The 27,515-nt window shown below is 36.2% G+C and overlaps 2 protein-coding genes across 2 annotated transcripts in view; one reads left to right on the top strand and one right to left on the bottom strand.

Annotated features, from left to right (window-relative positions):
- Positions 1-705, bottom strand: part of LOC121727821 (venom carboxylesterase-6-like) — an 18,213-nt gene extending 17,508 nt beyond the window's left edge. The window contains exon 1 of the mRNA XM_042115840.1: positions 503-705. Within this exon, the coding sequence (XP_041971774.1) occupies positions 503-679 (177 nt within the window). The 5' untranslated portion in view covers positions 680-705. The remainder of the gene's footprint in view (positions 1-502) is intronic.
- Positions 706-13,316: 12,611 nt separating this feature from the next.
- Positions 13,317-27,515, top strand: part of LOC121727814 (fatty acid synthase-like) — a 41,229-nt gene continuing 27,030 nt past the window's right edge. Inside the window, exons 1-3 of the mRNA XM_042115816.1 lie at positions 13,317-13,383; positions 17,819-17,971; positions 18,524-18,716. Coding sequence (XP_041971750.1) covers positions 17,819-17,971; positions 18,524-18,716 — 346 coding nt within the window. The 5' untranslated portion in view covers positions 13,317-13,383. The remainder of the gene's footprint in view (positions 13,384-17,818; positions 17,972-18,523; positions 18,717-27,515) is intronic.

Raw genomic sequence — 27,515 nt, 5'->3', positions numbered from 1 at the left:
AGACGTCTTGCGAATCTGTCAAATGTTGCGGTCTGAATTAACCCCCATACACACAGTTCCAACTCATTTTGACCTACACGTAAACAAAGCTATTTGGCGTATATATAATTCTACAAACTTAGCGCAATTAAAAATTACCCAAGGCACATTGTAACTTTAATATAAAATTACATTTTTAATTATTAGTGAAACCACAGGCTTTTATAAAATACCAAAAAAGATTAAGATTATTAGATATTTAACCTTAGTACACCTAGTCCTTCATAAACAAGATGTTGTCGGCGACTTCGTTGTTTTATGCTTAGCAATTCATTTATGATTTGTAAATTTGTCCAAGTTAATTTTTATCATAATATGTATTTGACTTTCTCGGGACAACGATATTTATGCAAAATTCAACCAAAATCTCTTCAGCCTTTAAAAGTAAGAAGGCAGCAAATTTCATTTTAATATTAGTTTATATTAATTTATAAGTTTATTAAGTACTATATTTTGAACTCACTCTAAACCTGTATTCTCCAATAGGCGGCTTAGCGTAGGGTATTCCCCAGAAGCCAGCAAACTTCCTTCCCTTGGTGGACTCCTCCCATTTCCCCTTTAAAGCACCATGTTTTATGTTAACCAGAGGATCCTGACATAGGGCACCACTCAAGCATAGTACGAACAAGAGGATCAGCATTTTCTACGTCACTCAAGCACGCCGACCGACTCAACTATGATAGTCTCAATAGAAAACCAGTTTTTATGTTTTTATAATCTGACTATAAAGGTGCGATCTCACCATTTGGATATTTTCCGATCAGTCTCGTTGGTAGAGATCTAATCTTTCTTTTTATTATTTAAATTCGATCAATCAAATCATTATGCTGATAATCATTATGCTGATTTGATTGGTCGATAATATCCTAATGATGGATGGTAGAAGAGAGAAAGTTGTATTTACAGCACATAGTCTTCAAAGCTACTGGACCGATTTTTTTGGGAATAGACATAGGGATTACTCGAAACGTTTGGGCAGGTTTGGTTCTCGGTAACCTGCCCGGCTTAGCTAGTCCCGCCGCCGAGAGGAACGCTTCAGTTTGCCGGAGCGTTCCCTAACTTGGTGGAAGTCCGGTCCCTTGAGGTAGACCGGCCGGTCGTGGAGGGAGTCCTGTGTTAGACAGATCCAGGACATCCCTCCGTATACGGCTGAAGGCAAACAGCAGGTGCATGGGCGTACCGAGGGGGGGGGGGGGGGGGGGGGGGGCTGGATCATGTTGACGTCTCTACTTTGTATTTTTATATTTTTTATATCTATAAAAATCAAAAATGAAGAAAACGATTTTGCCATTTGCTTGCAATACAATATTTTTACAACTAAAAATTATACATTTTTATTCTTTATAAAAACCTAGCTTACAAAAAAATCTGATTTGACCCCCCCCTGCCCAAGAACCTGGGTACGCCCATGAGCAGGTGGTTTTAGTGGGTAAGAGTCCCACATACCCTCCCGGGGTGCTTCAGCTTACTGAGGCACATCCCCAACCCGGGGCACCCATGATGGGTTTCCCCTGCGCAGCAAAAAAAAGGTTTGCTTCCTAGTATGGCAACAGTATGGTTCCCGCAGGCTTTTACTTTACGAGTACAGTCGCATAGAAAATAAAGTTTGAAATAGCTAACTTAAAAATGCTGCGTCGCCTCACGTCTTCGTGTGAGCTGGCCCTAAAATGTAAACAGTAAAAAACTGTGTAAATATCTTAGTGGTTACTGGTTAGAGATAGGCGCTAAAATCGAAAGCAATTCTCGATATACAACGCCCAACAGTAATCGGTATTACTGTAGTTATTTATATTGTGTCATTACTTTTTAATAGGGTATATTGAAATAGAATGCTGTAAAAGCTATAAGTACTTAATACAGTAAGTGGATGACTTTGGTGGATGAAGTGGGTAAGTAATAATTTGTGTATTATTTTTTTATAAATGAAGGCTAATGCTGCGTTTCCAGCAAAGATATTGTGTTGCGAGAAATGTGTTTTTAAGATCCAATAGAATCGCTGCGCTGAGCGATGTCATGACAAGCTCACGTCAATGAAGCGATTCTATTGGTTCTCAAAAACACATTCTTCGCAACACATCTCTGGTGGCAACGCGAACGCAGCCTAAGGCCGGGAAAATGATCTGAAATGAAAAAATGTAGATTTATGTATGGCCAGACATAAGTATATTAATAACTAGATGATAAAGTAGGTAAGTTACAAGGTTTGTTCATATTATAAGGGAACATTTAGTAATTGCCCTTATGTTATAAAATGCTAGTTATCAACTTCATCCTTCGTCTTCATTTGGTACTGTGTACCTGATACGATATTGCCAAAACATTAAAATAAAAAAAAATATTTCTAAATAGGTTAACACTTTTAGAACGGCTACATATTATTATACCTAGCTCTATCTGATTGCAAATACAGAGGAAAGTATTATTTATTTGGAAGAGAGAAAGACTTTTTGGTTAGAAGATTCCGGAAAAGCTTTTACATTTTTAATAACATACATTAATTATTTAATACAAAATATAAGAACAAATTGATTAGTATGAATAAGAACAGCGCCCTTTATCACAAAGATGTTGCCCTCTCAGTACCCACACTATCGCTTCTATCACACTTGCACTACAAATTTCGATTAACCGTAAAAATTTACATGTAATATTATAATATTAAACAAATTTAAGTTTAAGATTTCATAATCTAAAAAAATAATGGGCCAAGTGCGAGTTCATGTACCTACCTGTCGCCATTATTGATATAGAGCAAAAAAGGCCAAAAAATCACGTTTGTTGTATGGGAGCCCCCCTTAAATATTAATTTCATTTTGTTTTTAGTGTTTGTTGTTATAGCGGCAACATATATACATAATCTGTGAAAATTTCAACTCTCTAGCTAATTAAGTAGCTATTTATGGTAATTACCATTCTTGAGTTGGCAGAGCCTGGAGACAGACGGACACTGGACAGACAGACGAACATGCATCGAAGTTTCAGTGATAGAGTCCCGTTTTTACCCTTTGGGTACGGAACCCTAAAAAAAAGTTATTCAGTAATTTTACAAAATTTTCTATACTTAGCTCTTTTTAGCTCTCATTAGCTTTTACACCTCACTTAGAACTCCCAATTTAGATAATTAGATGAAATTGTATCAAATTAAGTTATTTAATCGTTTGTAGTTTGAATCGAAATAATGTGTATTGTTTGTTAATGAGTTGTTTTGTACACTCGACCCCGCCCGCGGTCAACTAGGAGTATTGGAACTGAATAATACTAACACCAAAAACCGTAGAAACCGAAGGAAAAAGCAGAGTTTTTCCTGTAGGCAATATAAGAGTCGCTCTGACGGCCCTTCTCAGACTTTAAATTACTCGTATATATACAGGTGTAACAAAAATAAGTGATAATACTTTAGGGTGTGTACGTGTTCCTTGTAGAGAGTTCACTGTGAAAGTAGCAGCGCTGAAAGACCAAATTTTTTTTCACTTTTGTATGGGGAAACTCGTGACGCTCGGGCCCTTGCCCATACAAAAGTGAAAAAAAAATTCGTCTTTCAGAGCTGCTACTTTCACAGTGAACTCTCTACAAGGAACACGTACACATCCTAAAGTATTATCACTTATTTTTGTTACACACTGTATAGAGACAACGAGGTTATGATAAAATTCATGTATCGCGCGGGAACGGGAACGGCAATTTTCCTGGATAAAAAGTATGCTATGTCCTTCATTGGGACTCAAAGTAATCGGAAAAGTCGGAGGACTTATCGAGCGAAGTCCAGTTCCGATATCATCTAGAGGGTAAGGCCAAGTTAGCCTCGAAGAAGCTTGGCGTTCTTAACAGAGCGAGACAGTACTTCTGTCCGGATCAACGCCTACAACTTTTAAGGCGCATGTTCGGCCTCATATGGAATACTGTTCTCATCTCTGGGCAGGGGCGCCAAAATAGCAACTGCTCCCTCTGGATCGTATCCAACGAAGGGCCGCTCGAATTCTTGACTGCCATAGTGTTTCAAACAGCTTGGATCCCTTGGAATTACGCCGAGATGTAGCTTCACTCTGCATCCTCTATCGGTTGTATCACGGGGAGTGCTCTGAGAAAAATTGTTCGGAATCATACCACCTGCAACTTTTCGCCATCGTCCCACGCGAAAAACATACCATCCTCATCACCTTGATGAGTGGCAGTCTTCCACCGTGCGTTTCTCGCGTGACTTCTGATGCGCACTGTAAAACTTTGGAACGAACTGTCACCAGCAGTATTTCCGGACCTATACGACCTGCAAACCTTCAAGAAGAGAGCGTATTCCCTCTTAAAAGGCCGACAACGCACCTGCAGCTCTTCTTCTGATGTTGCGAGTGTCCATGGGCGACGGTAGTTGCTTACCATCAAGTGACGTTGCTCGTTTGCCCCCTTATTTTATATTAAAAAAAAGGAAAAACCAAAGTCTTTCCTGTTACAGTACACTCCATTGTACGAAACATAAAGTCGCTCTGATGGCCGCACTCAGAGACTTTGAATGATTACTTAACTTTAATTAAATGAAGAGGACGACGAAAATTTTTGGAGGTTATGTCGTAATCTTCATCAAATCTTATTACTGCAATATTTTCATGCTAGTCAGCTGCAGCAGTCTAGCATGTGTTCGCAGATGCAGAGTATTCGAACGTCGAACATTTTTTTTTGTTCGACGTTCGAATACTCTGATGGGACGTGTGCAACATGTCGGTTATTGGTCGGATTTATTTATTGTGTGTTTTACATGTTGTGTTAGTAGCGCCCTCTGATCCGAGTTCCGACCTTTGAATAATATTGCAAATTTATGTTACATAATCATAAAATCTCTCTGAGAGCCTTTAATTGTTTCTTGACGTCTTCCGCGAGTTCGTACTATATGTAAAAAGTCCTTATATTCTTGACCGTACATACGGTATGTATTTCTGTAACGAAAAATTGCCATCTTTTACATTGTCGACACTATTATAATTGTGCTTTTCATTAAAATGGTTCCAGTAATTTCGGAACAATGCAAAGAAATAAAAGAATTTAATAAAAGAAATCCTTTTGACAATAATATAAACCAGTCGCAACTATTATTATTTATTTATATTGCTTTCGGTTTTACCATATTTATATTTTTTGTTTGCTCAGAAAGGACAAAGCCGATTTTGATCTGACCACAGACATAGATCAGCGGTATCTATCTTGATCTATGTCTGTGGATCTGACACAAAAATAGAGAAGGTACGGGAAAGGGCGTATACTACTTTTTATCGCGCCAAAGTGGACGATGCCTTTGGGATTCCACATATCAAACATATGTCCTACCCGTACTGTACTGACTGTATAGTTCAGAATTCACTTTCAAATCCATATTTTGTAGAAAAGTTTACTTTGTCATCAAAATAATCACTATTATGGACGTTACAGTTTCTTCAAACTTTAGTTTGAAAACTTTTTAAAGATGATTTCTTCTTAAAGCGATACTTGTTATTATATTTGAATTCCTCGTTTAAATTTGGTGAAGGTACCACCACTAGGCTACATCAGCTGAGTTTATGAGATTTAAGGAACCAAAGCGCAAGTTAGGTACCACGTGTTACCACTTAAAACACCATAATATTATGATGGAGGCTATCGCTTCCCACCAGACGATCAGTCTCACATTCACAAATTTGATCGAAGGTTTCACCGTTTTCTTTTCCATCTCATAAACGACTTATCAACATTGCTTTATACCTTACCAATTATTATGAAACAGAGGTCAATTAACTTATTACTTAATTATTAATAATTGACGTCACAAAAGCCGAATGTTAATGTGAGTGAACATAACAGAACCGTGCATCGTGCGACATTCAGCGTTCAACTGTTGAACTTGAAAGTATATACGGAGTGTTCAAAAGTTGATACAATTTTCAGTTATCACTACACTGTTATCTTTATGTTCTCGACGTCTTGTACGAGTATGTGTGTGTTTTGGCGGGCCCCTAGACGATCAATTTTATTGCGCAATATCATTAAACAATATTATTGAATTTTTTATGTGACAATAACATTAAAAGGCTAACTAGCTATTTGGACGCTGTTAGACATTTGTGTTGATAAGTACACGGGTTGGGATGATTCCCACAAAAGAATTACGTATATGAGCATTCATATGCGGAACTTATGTTCTTTAGTTCATTTAGCCTTTCCTAAAGTGGGCGATAACGCCCCCTTGTGGGCGCTGAAGGCCTAAAGGGGTGGTGTGGGGCCCAGAAAAAAATAGGGGTGTTGTGTAGAGCTTTCATTTAAAAGTAGTTGAAACAAAGGGAGCGCCAAAAAATTATTTTCTCAAAGTGGGCGGTAGACAAAATAAGTTTGGGAACCCCTGAATTAGAACAAGAAAAGAAAAAAATGTGGGTAAATACACAAATGCTCAAATGCTTAAAGTGACCATTTAGTAGTTATTATTAATCTGTCGATGTGATTTCAACTCGCTTATCAAGGAAAATAAAATAAATAACTCTTAAAAAGAACTTCGTTTTCGAAGCATAACAACAATAACGATGTCTATGGACAATATCACCAGTCACCACGGCCTATAGTTCCGTGGTAGGTTCTGGAACAACTTCTGTTAACTATAGTGTTAGTTAAAAACAAAACATTTTATTTCACAAAAACAACGCACGCAGATTATTATTAATGTACTTTAATTATATTATTATATTTTTATTTGTTCTAATAGAATCAATGCCAAAGTTTTTTGGTGTCGTGACGACCGATGCCGGTACTAATTTAAACTCAGCGAGTTGAAACGAATTCAATTAAGATCGAAGACTTATTTTATTCACAAAAAATATTCATAATTTTCCAATTAATTAATTATGACGAATTCATTTAAGATTACAATATAGGAGAAGGTGGTTACTTATTTCAAAATATTATAAAGCTTGATAAATCAAGCTTCATTTAAAAAATACAGGAGTCAGAAACCTAAAAAATACATTATCAATAAATTATTATGGCCCATTCATTTGTTTAAACGTGTCTTATTAGTTATTAGGGAATAAATAAAACTCGTACAGGATAGTAGAAAGGATTAATTATTCCTAATTATGTAATCACATTTGGTATTTTTAGATCAAGCAGTAATGTGACCCCCCAGGGGGATGTCAACAAAACTTGATTGACTTCGAAACCCTAAAACGGAACCCTAACCAGCTGATTTTTTGTATATTGATATAGGTTAATAGTTACGTATTTTAAGAGTAGGTAACATTGTCCTACAAATAGAACAATCCATATTTTAGGACCGTCAAATCAAAGTATGAAATCCTTTCTATCTCTGTTAGCTACCACTTTCGAGATTTTTCGCAGAGGAAATTGTTGTTCGTCTTATCAAAATGAACCTACTCACGAAAAATAATAGCTTGATAGTAATAAAATTAAAGTAGACAGTCTACTTTAATTTTATACGTGGGAGAGCCATGCTTCGGCACGAATGGGCCGGCTCGACCGGAGAAATACCACGTTCTCACAGAAAACCGGCGTGAAACAGCGCTTGCGCTGTGTTTCGCCGAGTGAGTGAGTTTACCAGAGGCCCAATCCCCTAACCTATTCCCTTCCCCTCCCTACCTTCCCCTGTTCCCTTCCCTTCCCTCCCCTATTACCAGGGATTGAATAACCGAAAAATATCGGTAAAAAAGGTTAACGGTATGACGTCATACCTTTAAATTACGATAGCCTTAAATAACGGTACCGCTATTTTTCGGTATTGCAAAATTACGGTACCAATATTTTTTTTCGATACCTAAACCTGTAAAATAAAGGTATAGTGCGGAACGGCAACATCGCAATTCGCAAGCGAGCCGGATTGCGCGGTGCGGCGCGGCGTTGTCAACAAACAACCGATGTTTTTAAAAACCTATAGACTGACTTCTATCCTGCCTGCCGCGCCGCGTAGGCTGTCAATAATTTGCGTGTGTACTTTGTTAAAAGAACGAGTAGACCAAGATGGATAAAAGTAAGTAAATACTTTTTTATTATTAATGACTACATTAGTGTCATCACTAGGTAGGGGGGGGGGGGTCCGAGATTGTTTTTAAAGAGGGTCGCAGACTGTTGAAAGAAAAATTAATACAAATTACAAACTACATATAGGTACAAAAGATTCGGTTTTTGAACGAACCTTTTGTATCGAACGTCGAAAAAATCGTGACGGGATCACAAGACTTTTTACTTAACTTTTTGGCTTTTTCGTTGCGACATAAAAAAAGTTGAGAAATGATGATCTACAGTTAATCTTTGTTCGTTTATTTATACGAACATACGAACTTAAGTGTATATGTCACCATACAATTGTAAAAACCGTTAAATTGTAAAATAACTAACGAGATTGTAAAAATATGTCGAAAGATTCATGTTATACACAATATACATATTTATAATCTAACGTAAAATAATGTGTTAAAATAATAAATTATAGGCAGCTTATTCGCGTCCGAAGTCTATCAACATTTTACAATTTCACTAGTTGTATAATAATCTAAAGGTTTTTACAATTTTACGGTGACATATATAAACTTACTTTAAATTTGATACCAGCCAACTTGAGCGTGAGTTTTAATTTTTACCCGAATTTTTTTTTTTCAGAATCAGCAATAGAACGTCATCACTCGCCAGACATTTTAGGGGATTCGGAGCGACCACTGTCCCCCTCCGTTCTCCATCCTAAAATAGCTAAACATTTGGAATACAACACCAAAAAACATGAACCTGAATGTTACCACTGCGTAGCAATCAAACAAGAAGAAAAGGACCAAAGAAATGACATTTTTAGCTTACTTATAAAAGAAGAAATGAAAAATATAGAACTTTGTATGAGAACTCGTGTGTATTCAAGAATCTTTGTATTTCTACATTCCTTGGAAGGGAAGCACAACAAAAACGTTCCATTGACTGACTCTGAAGTAGATGGTTAAGAAATAGTGCCTACATACTACATAATTTTGTTAAACTAATACTAAAATAACTACTATTAATTAAAATGCTGACTGATTATTAAATAATAATAAACAAATTCTGTAACAATGTTTTATTTTAATCGATCACAATAATACAAAAATCAAAACACCAAGTATTTTCTTTAAATTGTGATTTTTATACGATTAAGGCGAGGCCTACTTTTTAATTTCCCGTCACCTAGTCGGAGTTCGATTACGAAGTGGAAAAAAAAATGGGATAAAGTACACAATTCTTGACACGTCATGAACCGTATACGTGTATATATATATATATATATATATATATATATATATATATATATATATATATATATATATATGTCATATGTAAAATAACTAACGAGATTGTAAAAAATATGTCGAAATATTTATAACTGTATATTTATAATGTAACGAAAAAAATGTGTTAAATTAGGCAGAATATTCGCGTCCAAAGTCTATCAACATTTTACAATTTTACTAGTTTTATTACAATCTAACGGTTTTAACAATTTTACGGTTACATATATATGAAATATAAGTAAAACAATCATAAAATCTCCTCTTAAAAATTACACAATCTTCTAAAACGTAAATTTATATGCAGTACCATAAGTATATTTTTTTTTTGTTAAATAATTTATGTATTTATTTATTTATTTTTTATGAATTAATCTTGTTGCGAAGAAGATCACAAAATCGGTAAAATATTTTCTAGTGTTCATTTATTATTTCTTATTACTAAGATATCCTCGACGATATTTTCGTTTAAATTGTAACGTAAATTATTCATCACATATTTTAAAGAAGAAAAAAGGCGCTCCACGCTCACCTGCGTGGCTGGCACTCCTAACACCACCTTCGATAAAAGATATAGTTGAGGGCTGAGGCTCCAACAAAGCTTTCTTATGCCAAAATGATAATATATTTTCATTTGGTGGTAGACGGGTATGGTTGGAAAAATTTTGTAATAGATTTACGCATGTAAGTTGCAACTACCCCGGATTGTTCAAGTCTTTACATGATAAGTTTCGAGCTGGCAACCGCGCCGCCGCCGCGCCCGCGCCGCCCGTTGCGTAGGTACTCTGTATTTTTTCGGTACCGAAATGATTTTGGTTGGGGTACCAATATAATAAAGGTATAACGATACCATAAAAAAATTAAGGTATAATTTCATTATTTAGCGGTACCGGTACGGTAAATCGCTACCGTTTTGGCTCAACCTTTAAATCAAAGCGGTATCGTAATGTAATACCGGTATAATACCGGTATTACTGTACCGCTTTCAATCCCTGCCTATTACCCCATTTCCCTCTTTAGAGGCCGGCAACGCACTTGCAGCTCTTCTGATGCTGCGAGTGTCCATGGGCGACGGATGTTGCTTTCCATCAGGTGACCCGTTTGCTCATTTGCCCCCTTATTTCATAAAAAAAAAATTGTTCTTGGGAATATGTACTATTACATGCTGATATTGATAATAAAAAATAAATGAATAAAACTGACACTTGTTTCAAATAGGGACGATTTTTGTGTAAAATCACCTTATGCTCAAAACATAATAATATTGTTTGCAACATAGTGTGTAGTAGTAAGTAGAAAACTCTAACATCAAGCAGAACTAACTAGGGTCGCTAAAAGTTTCATTCAAATATAATCAGTAAATAGGCCACAATGAGTAAAAATAGGTCACTTTACCCCCACAAAGTTTCGCTTTATCGAGGATTAATAATGTCAGAGTGGGTAAGTGAATGTTTTAGGTGAAAGGGTTTACAATAAAGTAAATATAATTATTTAAAGTTTGTTTAGAATTGATTGCTTTAATTACAAGAGCGAGGAACGTGATCGTGTGATGACGGGTCGGCTTAAACCCCGGGACCCCTAAAGGTGAGACCGCATTAGGCGACACTAAGCTGCAACGGAGCGATGCGACACCGCACGGCCAAATATTCTTATGCCTTGATTACACCTACCGAGTACACTGGGGAGATAGTAAAATATAACTCGGCCGAGACAGTGCTGCACGTATATTTTTGATTATTTTGGCGATTGACGAGACAGGTCCGTTTAGTACAAATTCCAAGGACAACAGGGGCTAATATGGATTGGAAATCGTTTGTTACAAAGTCTACTTTAATTAAAAATTCATTGAGTATCAAGCCCATTTCGTAGCATTTTATAGAACAGGGTGACTGTAGGTCTCGACTCTCGGCCTGATGCAGGCCTGAGGCCACTAATAGTATGAATTCGTATGACCTAAGCTTGACAACGCGGCAGCGATGCTACGCGACACAAAACGTAAACTGCACTTTATAGAAAGTGTAGTGTCGCGTCGCTTAGCTGCAGCATAGTGTCGCTTAGTGCGTTCTCGCCTTAACTCTGAACCCTTGACACTGAACCCCTACCCTGAAACCCCGAACACAACACCGCAAAACCAAAATGTTTAACGTTTACACGTCAAAACTCACAAACAACGTTTGCCGACGTTTGCCAATCACCTATTGTGTTCTTTACACCTCACAACATGCGATTTAGGAACATCCTATTGTGTGGGTCCGATTAACGGTGATTAAAATAATTTATATGAAATTATGAATATTAGCTGAAAAGATTTGTTTTATTTATTCCAATCCAGCGATCGAATCCAGCGCTGTATTCTAGCACTGGGATTGGTATAATGTATGCGGGTACTGGTATGCAATGAAATGCAAAAAAAGCTCTGGATTGGATCACTGGATTGGTCATTGGAATAATAATTTAAGCCCGTTATTAAACATATTTTCTAGTAACACTGGAACAAACTTCTAACCTTAAGAAAATAGAAATTAAATCAAATAAACCACCTAAGGATTGTTTTATCGGCCTGTCATCTCAATATGGATTATATTTGCATAGGAGGGAAATAAATACTTGATTAGTGATAAATGTGCCAGTGCTAGAACATTAGTAACTTATCAATGTTAAGCCTTCAATATGTAAAGCAACTGGATCCATGGCCGAACGTAATATGCAAGTAAATCATAAATAAATATGATAAGTAATTACTCGTAATAATTATTGCATGATTAAACTTAGAGATCTAGCCCTGCTCTACATTTATTGAATAAAGTCAGAAATAGCTTAAATATAACATGTACTTAAATGCATTTTGACATTATAAATTAATTTGATATAATATGTCGTAATATATAAAATAATTTAAACTATGTATCTCAAATTGCACCATCAAGCCCGAATCGTGTCGTAATCGTGGCGTGTGAGGGCGGCCGGCGGCGTGCGTTTGACAGATGAATGACGAGGGAAACCTGTTCTGTACTTCCTCTCGTGTTTTTGTCGGAATTAAAAACTAGTTATTTATAAACTTTAAAAGGTAAATCCGACGAAAATATGTCTAGTATTTAGCCAAAATATACCTTATTTTTGTTTGAACTTTTTGTTTCTATTCCCCATGTACTATTTTTGAGGATATGGGCGTACCCAGGATTTTAGCTAGGGTACAGAATATATATTAGTAGTACCAAGCTCGGGGGGGCAGCATACCTGTTTCGAGAAGAGGGTCTATCTGGTATATTGAAAAAAAAAATCATGAAAACTGACTTTTATTAATCTGACTGAAAAGATATTTTGTTTCCAACACTTCATTTTGCGCAGAGTAGGTAACACGTAATTCCCACTTGCCAGGAAAGTTGTCGTTTATTTTATCTTTGGGGGGGGGGGGGGGAAAAACTAAGTTAAAAAAATCTCTCGTCATAAATATTACAATAATTCAATCATTCAAAATTTCAAAATTAATTAATAACTTACTTGACATGCTCTATTAGCCCGGCCGCACATTGTCCGAAATTTCTGATCAGAAACAGTTGAACGTTCGCGCTGTCTCTTACATTTTGTACTGAGCCGAGTGACAATTCGGACAATGTGCGGCCGGGCTAATAGAGTACAACTTTAAGCCCAGCCGCACATTGTCCGAATTCTGATCAGAAACAGTTGAATTTCGCCGGACCGCCACCCCGCACACTATCCGAAATATCCTTCCGGCGAGTTCGAGCTCACTCGGCTCAGTACAAAATGTAAGAGACAGCGCGGACGTTCAACTGTTTCTGATTAGAAATTTCGGACAATGTGCGGCCGGGCTTAAAGTGGTTCCTTTAACACTTTAACGAACACCGAAATCATTGCACTTTTGTCTAGTCGGGTAAATAGTGCAATAGTCCAGTAGTTTCAGTACACGATGAACAATTAAAACTTATCACCCTGTATGTAAATTTTTAATTCCCGATTTGATAAAAGGAGTGCGTCCCGGCGGCGCGGCCAGTCGTGAAGTGGGCACCGCAGTGTCCACGAAGCAGGTTCGATCCCCGACAACACGTACAACGTGAGTACCTACTATCCTAGTAGTAAGCCCTTTCTATACTACTTATAGGAGTTGTCCTTAGTACCTATAGTGTCCTTACTATGTGAAAATAATGATATAAAGGTTGGATGAAGGGGTGACGGCCCTTTGCGTCCGTGATTCTAGCATGGGCCATGGCCCATGGGGTAACTACTAACTAGCTTTAATTGTAGTCTTTGAAAGCTATTATTGTATATCGCGCGTGAGCTCCGAGAAATCTGTGATCGCGCTTGCCCTCTCAGAGAGAGAGAGAGAGACAGTAGAGAGGGCATCTCTACTGTCTCTCCCCCCTTATGTCAAACTTACAGCTCGCACGGAGTAATTAGATGGGGAGTGGTGACGTATTTTGGCAAGTGAAAACCCTTGGTTTTAGAGCTCCCTAAAAAGGCCATTGCGGGCATTTTGCAGAGGAATACTCGACAGTCCACTAAGACAAAATATAGCAATACTGTTTGAAGACATTAAGAATGTGCATAATATGATAGAGGGATTCCTGATTTGAACATAAATCATGTTAGAATATTCTATCTGTTAACTAGTGGTTATATAATATAATATACATATAATCCTATTTGCGATGAATCCTAAGGGCAAGGTAATGATAGATTTAACAGTGTATGTATGTTTGTTCTATTGTAGCGCTAAACTACTGATCCGATTTGACCAATGAGGTGTTAATAGATATGTTATGTATTAACGTATTAACATAATGTTAATGGAATATATAATATGTTAAATAACCATAAAGTCCAAGTATACTTAGAATCGTAAATTAGAAGATCTAAACTTGCATATTTTGGGTAGATTTTTTAACGTATCTTCTTTTGCCTTCGATCATCACAACGTGTACCGTTTTGTGAGGGGTCTGTTAGTATAAGTAACAGTAGAAATTTCGTAGTACACGTTCATATCAAACTGACTTTTACGTTTAACGTGGCCAGCTGGCTTACTAGCCACCCCCGGATTTATAAATAGGCCGTACAGGCCGTGGCCTAGGGGCGGCAACGTCCACAGGGAGCCGATAGATTTCGTACATATGGGGCGGCAGAAATAAAGTGACCTACGCTCATAAAACATATTATATATAAATTCTGCTCTTTTAGTAGCTTAAAAATATCTTATTAACTTAAAATTTACCTATAAGCGTAAACGACAATGTATAAAAAACTTAAAAAAAACTGTGTTACATTCGTTGAATAATTTGTTTGTATGAACGCAGCCTAAAATGCGATAAGGTCAATCAAGGTCGTCCATTTAAATCACAAATTAAAGTTTAAACATTTAATCAGCCGGAAATGTAAGTGGTTATCTACGTCATGTACCGTAGTACGTACTAAAGTACATATTATTTAGATACCTACTTAGGTGCTAATTATCATTTTTTAATAGTTATTACTTACTAGCTAAAAGCCGAGCTTTGTGAGGGCTCTCGTCGTCACACCTTGACTGACTGATGATAACACATCTACCATGTAAGAAACCTTGACAGACTGATGATAACACATCTACATATGAATATAAAAATTACTATATTATGTTAAAGCACAAATCAATAGGCGCGTTAGTTTTGCCCTAAAGTGTACCACATGATGTAAAGATTGTGGGATTTACTAGGGCTCGCTTCGCTCGCCCTGATTATAAACAGTTCCACGAAGATTTGATTAGACCTGTTTAAAATTTTTAACTCTAATAATAATAACAATAGTATGCGTATTATTACAAACCTAAAAACTACCATCAGGCCAGAAATAAGTCTGTATTACCTGGGTGTGGGTGCTTTACAAATCTATCGACATTTCATTATTTCAAAACAGATGAATAGCTTAGACGCTACACTCGAACGAACATACGCACAGACTGCTAAAATTTCCTTCACTTTATCTTCGTAGTCGGCATGGGCGTACCGAGGGGGGGCAGGGGGGGCAGCTGCCCCCCCTGGATCATGTTGACGTCCCTACTAAGTATATTATCTAGTACTTTCATCTATGAAAATTAAAAATAATAAAACTAATTTTTGCCATTTTTTTTCAATACAATAATTTTACAACTAATTTTTAACTTTCTTAACTTTCTTATTCCTTATAAACACCTAGCTTATACAATATCTGATTTGCCCCCCCTGGCCCAGAATCTGCGTAATTTGCCCGCCCCTGGCCCAGAACCCAGGGCGTACGAGACGTATGCGGATCACGTGATTCTACTGCATTAATTATAATATTGTATAAGTAGTTAATTAATTATTTAAAATTATACTTATAATTAACCAGAACATTCCAGAATTTAATCCATTGATTGGTAAAAGGTATAAAAAAACATTAATATCATTCAAATTATGCAGCAGAAAACAAAGAAATCGAAAATTATAAATTAAAAATTTCAAAAGAAATGATTTTACAAAAGTACTGCAAATAATTTATTGAAGAAATTCCCATTTATTAAATGGCTTCTTAATTGATATTTTTATTTTGAAGACTACATAATTTTTTATCTTTCCATCTTTTTGGTAAAAGATGACCCCGAGCAAATATTTTCTTACTTATTCCACCAGGCTAGATGATATCGATGATAGGCATTTTAGACTCTTCAAAAATATTTTTTCAAAAGCCATGAATGCTGTCTCTCTGTGGAAGACTTTGGGGGAGGCCTTTGCCCCCAAGTTCTGTTTAAAAAAACAATTTTAAATTAAAAAAAAAATTGATATTTCATTTTTAATCAGAATTAGGTATTTTCGAAAAGTTTTCTTAGTAAATTCCGTTGTTTTCGTCCTATGTATAATGATATGCAGGTAAACAGCGGCGAATGCTATTGTAGCATTGTGTTATTTTTTGACTTGCAAATGGTAGAATGGCGCGACCCTTGATGACTTCAGGAGCCGTATAATTGACCCTCGTAATGTAGTCAGCATGAATTTAAATGTTGCATAACAATACGCATAATTAGTGTAAAACGATATATCGAAAGTTCGACAAAGTGTATTTCTAAGGATCTTGAAAGCACCAGAAGTCCATTTCAAGAGTGCCATAGAAATTTTTGACGTGGGAGAGTCATGCTTCGGCACGAATGGGCCGGCTCGACCGGAGAGATACCACGTCCTCACAGATAACCGGCGTGAAACAGCGCTTCCGCTGTGTTTCGCCGAGTAAGTGAGTTTACCGGAGTGATCCCCTACCCTTTTCCTTTCCCTACCCTCCCCTATTTCCTTCTGTACCCTACCCTATTCCCTTCCCTACCCTCCCCTATTACCCCTTAGAAGGCCGGCAACGCACCTGCAGCTCTTCTGATGCTGCGAGTGTCCATGGGCGACGGAAGTTGCTTTCCATCAGGTGACCCGTTTGCTCGTTTGCCCCCTTATTTCATAAAAAAAAAAAAATTGTCAATTTTTGCGACCTACACCTCTACCACATAACAATCAAAAGACTCTTAGCGGCTAAGTTAAAAGTTACGTCACACTTGCACACAAAAATATTCCTATCATGCTCCTATCCCTTACCTGTGAATACTAGCTAGCAATGTTGAAAATAATATTCATGTGCTTGTAAAAGAAAGAGACCAGCGATCAGAATTTTTACCTGTTCAGCGACCTAGACTATAAACCTATATTGACCGACTCTTGAGTAACCGTTACCATTAGATATTAGCTATTATAAGGCTGGTTTTATAGTTAAGCGTTTCGGCGTTTCGGCAGCGCCGTTGGAGCGCGCGCGTTCTAAGATGTACGGGCGAACGGCGCTGCTCAAGCGCGCGACTTAGAAACGCAACTACTACCCCCATACATATCCGAGCGCGCGCGCTCCGACGGCGCTGCCGAAACGCGTGACTGTAAAACCAGCCAAAAAACTCTTCAAAATCCTACCCATGTAATTCACAAATCACAGAATCTCTTCTGAGTAAAATATCATTACACAACCATTAATTTGAATTAGCCATTATGAAAACACTTCAAAATCCTACCCATTTTTTTTTAAAACGTGGGAGAGCCATGCTTCGGCACGAATGGGCCGGCTCGGAGAAATACCACGTTCTCACAGAAAACCAGCGTGAAACAGCGCTTGCGCTGTGTTTCGCCGAGTGAGTGAGTTTACCGGAGGCCCAATCCCCTACCCTATTCCCTTCCCTTCCCTCTCCTATTACCCTATTCCCTCTTAAAAGGCCGGCAACGCACTTGCAGCTCTTCTGATGCTGCGAGTGTCCATGGGCGACGGATGTTGCTTTCCATCAGGTGACCCGTTTGCTCGTTTGCCCCCGTATTTCATAAAAAAAAGGCAATTTGCCCACCATATTCCCACCAATGCAACTCCTGTATCGCCAGGATCAACAGTGGTAACCAACCACGAAAAACCTTTGATATGATCTCTGGGATGCCCGAGGGACAAACTTTATTCATAGAATCTTCTAAAATATCCTTCTTCTTTTTCAGATGGCACCGATCCTGGGCGCAGAAGACCGTCTGACGTCGGGTCACCGGCTGTCGCACCCGCCGCCCGGCGAGGAGATCCTCATCTCCGGCATCTCCGGCTACTTCCCCGACTCCGACTCCGTCAAACATCTCGAGGAGAACCTCTTCAATAAGGTGAGAAAAAGGAATTTCGAGTGAAGTGTCATTTGGGGACAATTCAAAATCGCTTAAGCAGGTTTTTGATGAAGACTTTGGCAGAAAGTTTGTGGAGCATACATACATACTTCAAAAGTATTATTTAAGTAATAATTCAGTATTTCCTTAGTACGTCCGTAATAGTTTTGCGAAGTAAAAAAGAATGTAGTGTACTTGGTCGCAAATAAAGTTTTGAGTTTGAGTTAGATATCTTTTAAGGCTTTCAAGAATTTAACGTAGGCCTTTTTAATATGACTTGAAACTTAAATTCGTCGATTGATTAATAATTACATTATGTAAGTACTTATAGCTCCAGAATTCTAGCCAAAACAATAAAATATAAAGACAAAAAGTTTTTAAAATTTTCCTAAAATTTTTAAATTTTTTTTTACAATTAAGCAATCTTGACGCTAAATACCAAGCATAAAACACATATTATAGCCACAGACTATCCAGTGTTCAATACACTCGTAGAAGAACATCATTTAGTTCGCATTTTTATCCTCCTATACAAGACCATCATATCCCCAGGTGGACCTAATATCAGGTGACGGCAGGCGATGGAAGCTCGCCCACCCCGAGATCCCACAGCGGACGGGCAAGATCAACAATGTGAACAAGTTCGACGCGTCCTTCTTCGGGGTCCACTTCAAGCAGGCCCACACCATGGACCCCATGTGCAGGATACTGCTGGAGAAGGCGTACGAGGCTGTTATTGATGCTGGTGAGTCTCTGTCTCTTTCACTTGAAATTGTGAACAAATTACGTAATATAAAATATTATAATGGTACAAACAGTAAAGTGCCTGACAGACGTACGACCTTAAAGAAAGCGGGTTTTAAGTTCGCGAACTTACTTAGCTCGCGTCGGTGATAGACGTACGAACTTCAGGTACGCGGGTTTTAAGTCCGCGAACTTACTCGGCTCGCGTCGGTGACACACGAGTACACTGGGTTACCATGTCGTCGACGGAAGAAGCTTTGTGTTATTTAAGAATAATATCATATTACGTTTTAAAAACTAATAAGAAAAAACTAAATCGAAAAGTTTAAGTGTATACGTACGTACATATTTTTCACACAGATGAAAACCAATTTCGGTTTCGTTTGACAGCTCGAAATTGTTGCTCTATTCCGCTAGGTATATTAAGTTTATGGTACCAAGGAGATTTATAGTTTGGACAATGAATTTTCTACGTCTACATGTAGGTACATCAGCAGCATCAGCTATCGATGAACACCAATAAATTAATATTTTGTTTGATAACATAAAATAAATTGAGATTTTGTTGATTATTAAAGATTTAAAATTAAAAAATGTTTTATTTGACTTAAAAATGTTAGCATAATTTTTAGCATTAATTACAGTAAATTTTAACAGTAGCCTAGCAAATTTTCTATCAGTCGTGTTGGCAACACTGCCTGACGAGTGACGGCTCGCGGCTCGCGACTCGCAGTGCTGCCAGACGTACGAGCTACGAGTAAAATTCCAAGACGGCGAACTTACGCGGCAATCTTTAAGTACGAGAACTTTAGGTGCCACACAGGCAAGTAAGGTCGTCGAGCCATAAGTCCGCGTACTTACTCGCGTGTCTCTCACCCCCTTAACGCTATTTTATTTCCACTCATATTTTCTTCTGCGGGTCAAAGGATTTTAGTAGGATACCGTTGTCGATCCAGCCCCCCTAGACAAGTGGCAAAACGCTAACGCTAACGCTACAAAATGTATGGATTTGACATTAGTATTCGCTAGCGAAGCGATGACTTATGTCAAATCGCATACATTTTGTAGCGTTAGCGCTAGCGTTAGCGTTTTGCCACTTGTCTAGGGGGGCTGGTGACACAGAAGATATGGTGATGGTGTGACAAGGCCAGCTACGTTAGAAGTTAGAACTAACGTATTGGAAAGCTGACTATAGATAAAATCAAAAAATCAAAATCAAAGTCAGTCAGCTTATTTTTACCAAGTTGTGCTATCATTGAGAAAATCAGTTACCTTATAATAAGCCTTAGCACACAAACGATCTTTAATAACTTTTTTTAATTTATTAATTGAAAGATTTTGGACGAGATTTTGGATGATAGTCTATTGACTAGGTCAATATTTTAAAAACAGCTAAGCAATTATTAAGCTCCTGCTTATATTTTGACATAATATGTGCCCGTATATAACCGATATAATATGACAGCAGAATAGCTTACCGTTTCAGGTAGAAAATAATCAGACCACCAATATTACCGTGTTATTTATTATCTATTAGAAAAACCTAAAACAAAATAAATACGCTGTAGTCGAGTAGGTAAAACAAAAAATAATTTTATCATGAGATTTTTCCGCTGAATTGTAAAGAAGCAAACAAACAATATTCACAACCGTAATTGGTATTTCGTATTTAAAATAATAAAAAGATATTACATTCCGTGCCTTGAGTGAAAATAAACAATGCGAAGATTAAATTCTTGTGCCCACAATCGTTAATATAATTTTGGAATCCATTTATAAAAACCATCAAATAAAAGGCCTCTAAAATGGCTCAAAGAGATTTGATCGCGACCGCCACAATATTACAAATTGGCCTGCCGTTGAATGGTTGTCACAATATTAATAATATAATATAACATTCTATGTTCAGCTTATTGAAAATTACAATTAACAAATTTAACCAAATTTTTCTATCAACCTATTATTATGCTAATTCCATATTGCAAAAAAAAATTAAAAAGGTTAACACACTGCCACGCTTAATAATTTTATACAATTACTAAGCTTTTATCATTGGCACACTCTTTATATTATCAATGATAAAAAGATTGTTAAAGTACGCTATATCGCTAATTTTTAACCGACTTCCAAAAAGGAGGAGGTTATAATATGTTCGGCTGTGGATATTTATATTTTTTTTATTTGTGTATTTAGGTCGTATTATCGTTAGTGTTAAATGACCTGATATGGAACATGGAGCTTATATTTTTTTATCTAAATTGTTAGGTTAGGTTACTTACATAGTTAAAATACAAAGCATGACATAATCCGATCAGATTAGTAGAACTTTTGACTTTCCTACGATTTTATTATAAATATCTGATTTTATCGTGTCACGGTGTGCGTGGTTGAACTCCACTGAAACGGCTCGACCGATTTTCGTGAATCTTAGCGAGCATATCGCGAGCGAGCGAGAATCAGACATCTACTTTTATATTGATAAGTGCATTTGTTGAATAAATAATATTAAATTATTACAACTCGAGACTGACGGCGACCATTGTTTGCGCGACGGGATAGCGATGGACGTTGACATGGTGACAATGTGACATACTTATTTAGTCACTTCAATAAAATTAAAACCGACTTCCAAGGTAAAAACAATAATAATATGAACTAAAAAGTATTAAATAACTCTTACTCTTTAATATTACCTTTTTCAGAATTCGTCTGAATTTTTGAACATACTTACTACAGTCTTCATTATTACCTAACTGCCAGGAGGTATATCGCACCTTCGGTGCAACAAAGTCACAAATAGCCAAAACTGCAAAATCAAGCTAATTATGCCAAATTGTTTCTAAACCATGCCTGTACTTGGGGCAACAAAGACATTCGCGAAAGTTTCTCGAAATTATACTAGATGGCGCAAGTGCCTTTGTGGTTATTGGCGGTTATTCCATTGCGTTTTGGGCCGACAAAGTTTCATTAGTCAGTAGTGTCCCCGCGCCCGCAAGTATTTGACGTACGTTGGAGCTACAGCCACACAAAGGTATTTATGACCATTTTTAATCTTATATGTTGGAGCAACAAAAACGTATCTGTTATTAACACCTCAATATTTTTTAAAAAATTACAATAATTTTGGAGCTACAACGGCATTTCTTTAATAACCGTTTTTGTTGATCCAAAATTATTATATTATTTAACTATACAAATTAGATCTACAAAGTCAAAAACTATAATAATGCTGTAAAGGTTCAATATTATTATTTAAAACTTGGTTATAAAGGACTTGTGACTTTTTGATTCCAATTTTTTGTATCATGAGTACTATCTGTTTAGTTTAAAAATAAAATTGAGACTTTGTTACCCCATAGGTTCATTTATGTTCATTTTTTTATCAAAGTTGCAAGTAAACCGCATATTTTTTATTTATTAATAATTTGATGACGATAGTGATGATCAGCTATGTTATTTTCTGAAAGGCTGTATGATGAGCTCGTCACCGAAACTACAATCATGTACCCAATGGATTTCCAACTTTATGATCTACATTCTAGAACATAAACTTGAAGATCCACGCTAGACCGAAAGAGTTTCGTCTTCAATTTTAATTGATCTAATTAAGGGTTGATCAATTAGATTAACTATAAAATTGAAGACAATTCACAATTTCTTTACTGTTGTTACTGACTTCAGGCTTTTGCATTATAAAAATGTAATTTATTAATAATATTTTTATTCTAGATGGATCTGACTATGAACCACCGCAAAAAAGGTACAAAATAATGTTATTCCGACAATCCGTAGTATATCCAGCTCTAGCAGTGATTCCTTCGATTCTAACGGCGATTCTTCCAGCTCAAATGGCGGTACATCCAGCTCAAGTTCATCTAGCTCTCATCTGGCAGTCGTTCCAAGCACTCTAAATCTACATTCTAGATTTAGAGTGCTTGGATTATTGGCACATTAGAAAGACTGCAAACGTCTTTCTAATGTGCCAATAATTGTGTATCATAATGCAGTCTGTGAGAATATAACAAGTACTGAACAAGGAAGTATTGTTACAAAGTCTAAAAAAGAACCAGAAACCCGAGTCAATGGCAAAAAAACCAGAGAAAGTATTTAAAAAAACAAGCATAATGGTCAAGCATAATAACTTCCCACACCGCTTTCGGTGACGGTGGCCGGTTTCATTGAAGCCAGGCCAGTTACGCAGGATTAATTTTATAGTGCCCAAGTATGTGCGCAGTACACAAGAGCACTCTCTATTCCGTTTACTCTCATAACCCAGTAGGACAGACGACCGACACTACTGGTGAGAGATCGGGCGCAGGGCCGACTTTTTACACGCCCATTCGACTCATGGATCATCTTAATTGTCTGACAATCAGGTAATCAGCCTGCATTGTTAGTTGTAACCAAACTTGGAAATAACACGTTTCCAACGCGGGATTCGAATCCACGACCTTCGAGTCAAGAGCTGCGCTCTTTACCACTAGACCACGGAGGCGTCAGAATGCAACTCAAAGTATTAAAATGATGCCATTTACTGTTGTGAATGTAATTAGAATTTAATTGTTTTGCGTTACCTTTTATTAGTAGTTGATTTTAGAGAAGAAAATATACGATTATGTTTGATTAAGACACTTTATTTCATTTAAAACATACCTTGCTTAAGTCATTAAACATAATAACTCCTGGAGCAACAAAGGCATAATTAAGGACACTTTTTTTTGTTATGTCTTTTATTAGATTTTTTTTGTTAATTAAGTAGAAGATTTTTACTTAGAACTATAGCCAACTAAATAGAATTAATTATTTAAAGATATCAAACCTACTATGAATTGTTATCCTTAAATGTAGAAAAACATGCGGAAAAAAATTTAAAACCCTTGTCCTGCACAATTTGAAAATTAGCTGTTGTGACTTTGTTGTACCGAAGGTGCGATATGTGTTTGGCGCGTATCTTGTATGTTTGTAATATTCTTTATTAACCTTGTATCTCCAGAACCGCTAAACGGATTTTCACAATTGAGTTAAAGTTAGATTTGTCTTAACGACCCAAGTGTTCTTATAATAGGTGACTTTAAAAAAAAAACAAAATGGTAGATGTTTGACGCCATATTGTGAGGTAAAAAAAATAAAAATTCTACCAAGCATATCGAGTGGGGTATCAAAATAAAGGATTTTAAACACTGATTCTAAATGTGTATATAACTTGCCGTTTTAATATTAAATGGAACGATAAATCTACACTAATATTATAAAGTGGCAAGATTTGATTTTTTGTTTGTTTGGCTCAGAAACTACTGGACCGATTAAAAAAAATCTTTTACCATTGGAATTCTACATTATTTTTGCTGAATATAGGCTGAATTTTATTTTCGAAAAAAAATAGGGTTCCATAAGATATTTGGGTTCCTCGGACGCAAAGGGTAAAAAATCAACCAGAAAAGTTACTTATTTTACGTACGCTGCCTAAACTCTAAAAGATAGAACCATAAAATGTTCTAAGTATTTGGAGAACTTATAAATATCTATAAAAAAGTCCGCGACACACTATACGTATCTATGTCGAGTGAGGCACAATAACCATTTTTTTATTTAAAAATCTTGAATTTTTTTGGACTACATTTAAACGCGTTTATTTTACTCATTCTTTTAATTCTTACCAAAATATTTCATTTATTCAATCACTAAGTACTGTTTATGTAGATAATATTTGGTCTTCGAATGAATAAAATTGGACATTTGGTTTTGAAATTATGGCGAAATTAAAATATTACTATAGTGCGCGTGCGGGAGGAAGACAACCTGTGCAGGGTATAATGACTGCGTCGTCGAAGTAAGTGTTGGAGTCTGTGAATTGACCTAGGAATCATTTTGCTGACCGAGTCTTTCCTGGGTATGCTTTTGCAGCGCTCACCGACATCCACGCGGGCGGAGCCGCGGCCAACCGCTAGTAATAAAAAACCTCCTCATTTTTTGGAAGTCGGTTAAAAATAAGAAAAAACCAAAATCCGCCTGCATGGATAAATACAGTCATAATTAAAAATTAACTGACATTACTGAAACAAGATGAAAATTCAATGACATAAACAATGATTTGGTACTTAAAACTAGAAACATACATTGAAACAGTACGAAACCTATGTACCTATTATAACGTATTGTAGGTACACTAAGAAATATCAGCACGGTAGTTTAATTATTGGAGAATAATTTTGTATTGGATTGATTGTCGAAATGGTTAGATGGCTACAACTAAAAAGTCGAAAATAAAATAAATTAATTAAAAATCAAAAAACCCGACTGCAAAAAATGTTAATTAAAAAGAACGAAACAAGACCTAATTCTGCCGGAGGCATCGAATCCATGTTTTAATTGATACGACTCTTGCTTACGAGTTTCATGCCAGGATAAATAGAAGGTTACATAGAAAAATGAAGAAGAAGAAAGTGGATTATAAAATGCAGTCGGAGGCATAATATTTTATGATTTATGAATTAATGTTAAGCTTGGTGCGACATGCCTCCGATTGCAGTCGGGTTTTTTGATTTTTAATTAATTTATTTTTGAAGTTGGTACCAAAACTTTCAGATATTCTGACATTGACTGAAGTCACGTTAGCTGTGTACCGACTTCAAAATAATGAAGACTGTAGTATGTACAGAAATAGTTGAGATTTATATGAATTCTGAAAAAGGCAATATTAAAGAGTAAGAGTTAGTTTAATACTTTTTAGTTCATATTATTATTGTTTTTACCTTGGAAGTCGGTTTTAATTTTTTGGTAAAAATAATAATTTCACTCTTTTTGATTATTTACAGGTCATATACTTACAGATAGGGCTTTATGCGTAAATAACCACTACGAATGTTAACTATTCACATTATTTTACTGTAAGCGAAATTGTGGTAAATGCTTGCAGTTATCTAAGCGACGCTGCAATTTCCAAACTTTTATCTTTAAAGGTTCAGGAGTTCTGTTCAGTGTCTCTGGGTTCAGGGACGCCTTCGTATAAAATTTCACTTATTTGTAACAAATGTTTAAGTTACTAGAAACAACTTCTTAACCACTATGTGTGTTTTAATAAATTTCAAGGATTTACCTCAATGCTCATAGATCCCTTCATCAGATCACCACTTTCGTAATTGTTATACAAAATTTCGATTATATGCTATAAGTACAACAACACAAGCGTTTAAAAAATCGGTCCACAAACAGCGAAACAATCATCAAAAACATCAGCTTCGATGCAAAATATCACGAAAAGTACCACTAATTGGGTCATAATGTGATGGCCCATGGTATAATTATAATTGTGATGATTAATCAAATTGATATATTGGCATAAGCTTTCAGGGGTTTGAACAACGACAAAATCCCCGAACCTATCTTAATAACCTTTACCGTGACAGCTAGTATTATGCAAACTAGCTGTTTGACCGAGCTTTGCTCGGTATCCGATGTAAAATAAAATGACATTTTCTAGAAATGATTCCTAGCTAGATCGATTTATCGCCCTCGAAACCCCCTTTAAACTAAATTTCATGAAAATCGTTGGAGCCGATTCCGAGATTTCAATTTCGTATATATATACAAGAATTGCTCGTTTAAAGATATAAGATATGACGATTGACGCTCAATGAAAATATGTAAAACGATTTCCGAAGGACTTTATAAACGTAGTTGAACTGTACACAATATATTTGCGACATATTAACAACTTCCATTGATTGAAATTCACGCGTATAGAACATAATAATTTGCGCCGAATTAACACACTGCCTACGTACTCAAGTACGTAGGTGCCTCGAGAAGTCTACTTTTCGAGGTTAAACCAGACAAAAAGCTCATATCGGAAATTTTAACTTGTGATTCCGGCATATTTTTTTTAGTTTCGTGGTTGAAGCTGATGCTAAAGCAATAGCAACAGGCAACAGCACCGATGTTTATTTGATATTTGAAAACTCAAAACGTGTCTTACACGATGTAACAAAACTAAGTGATAATACTTTTATGCGTGTGTGGGTCCCCTATAACTAGTTCGCTGTAAAAGTAGCAGCGCTTAAATTGTAACTTTTTTTTCATCCTTGTATGGAAAATTTCATGACGCGCGGGCGCTTGACCATACAAATCACAAAAATAATTTTGGTATTTCAGCGCTGCTACTTTCACAATGAATTCTATATCAGGAACACATACACACCCTAATGTACCTATTATCATTTTAAACAGAAGGGAAATATTTCGCTTAAGTACTTTCCAATCCCTCTTAATTCAATATAAAACTTTATTCCTCAATAAAATAAACTCTTAATTTAGAATTTAATTACACTATAAACAGAATAAGTTTTCAAATTTTTATTTATACTAGGATTTAAATATATAAAGATTCTGTTTAGCTATAATTTGAACCTACTTATAATATAATATTATAGGTACAAATAAAATTTAACAATCTAAAACATACAATAATATTTTACGAGTATTGTTATAGATATTATAGACAAGTAATTAGTTTTAGATAAAACATCCAAAAATTTTTTCATCTTGATTCGACAGTCCATACTCCATGTGTCTCTATGATTACCGTATCACCTAAACTACCGAAAATAAATGACTAATGAAATATGAATAGATTCCTAATAATATCCCGGGTTACCGCGAAACATGCCAACTTTGCCACATAGGATAACTTTGCCCAAAGATCCATTCTTAAGCAAATCTTTGATGTACAGAGTTATTTTAATATTATATCAACATTTGTTTAATTTGGCAGAAAATAGATTAGGCTTATGATTATATGATC

Source organism: Aricia agestis, chromosome 6, assembly GCF_905147365.1.
Source record: "Aricia agestis chromosome 6, ilAriAges1.1, whole genome shotgun sequence".
Taxonomy (NCBI): Eukaryota; Metazoa; Arthropoda; class Insecta; order Lepidoptera; family Lycaenidae; genus Aricia; species Aricia agestis.
This window is presented reverse-complemented; position numbering and strand designations above follow the sequence as displayed.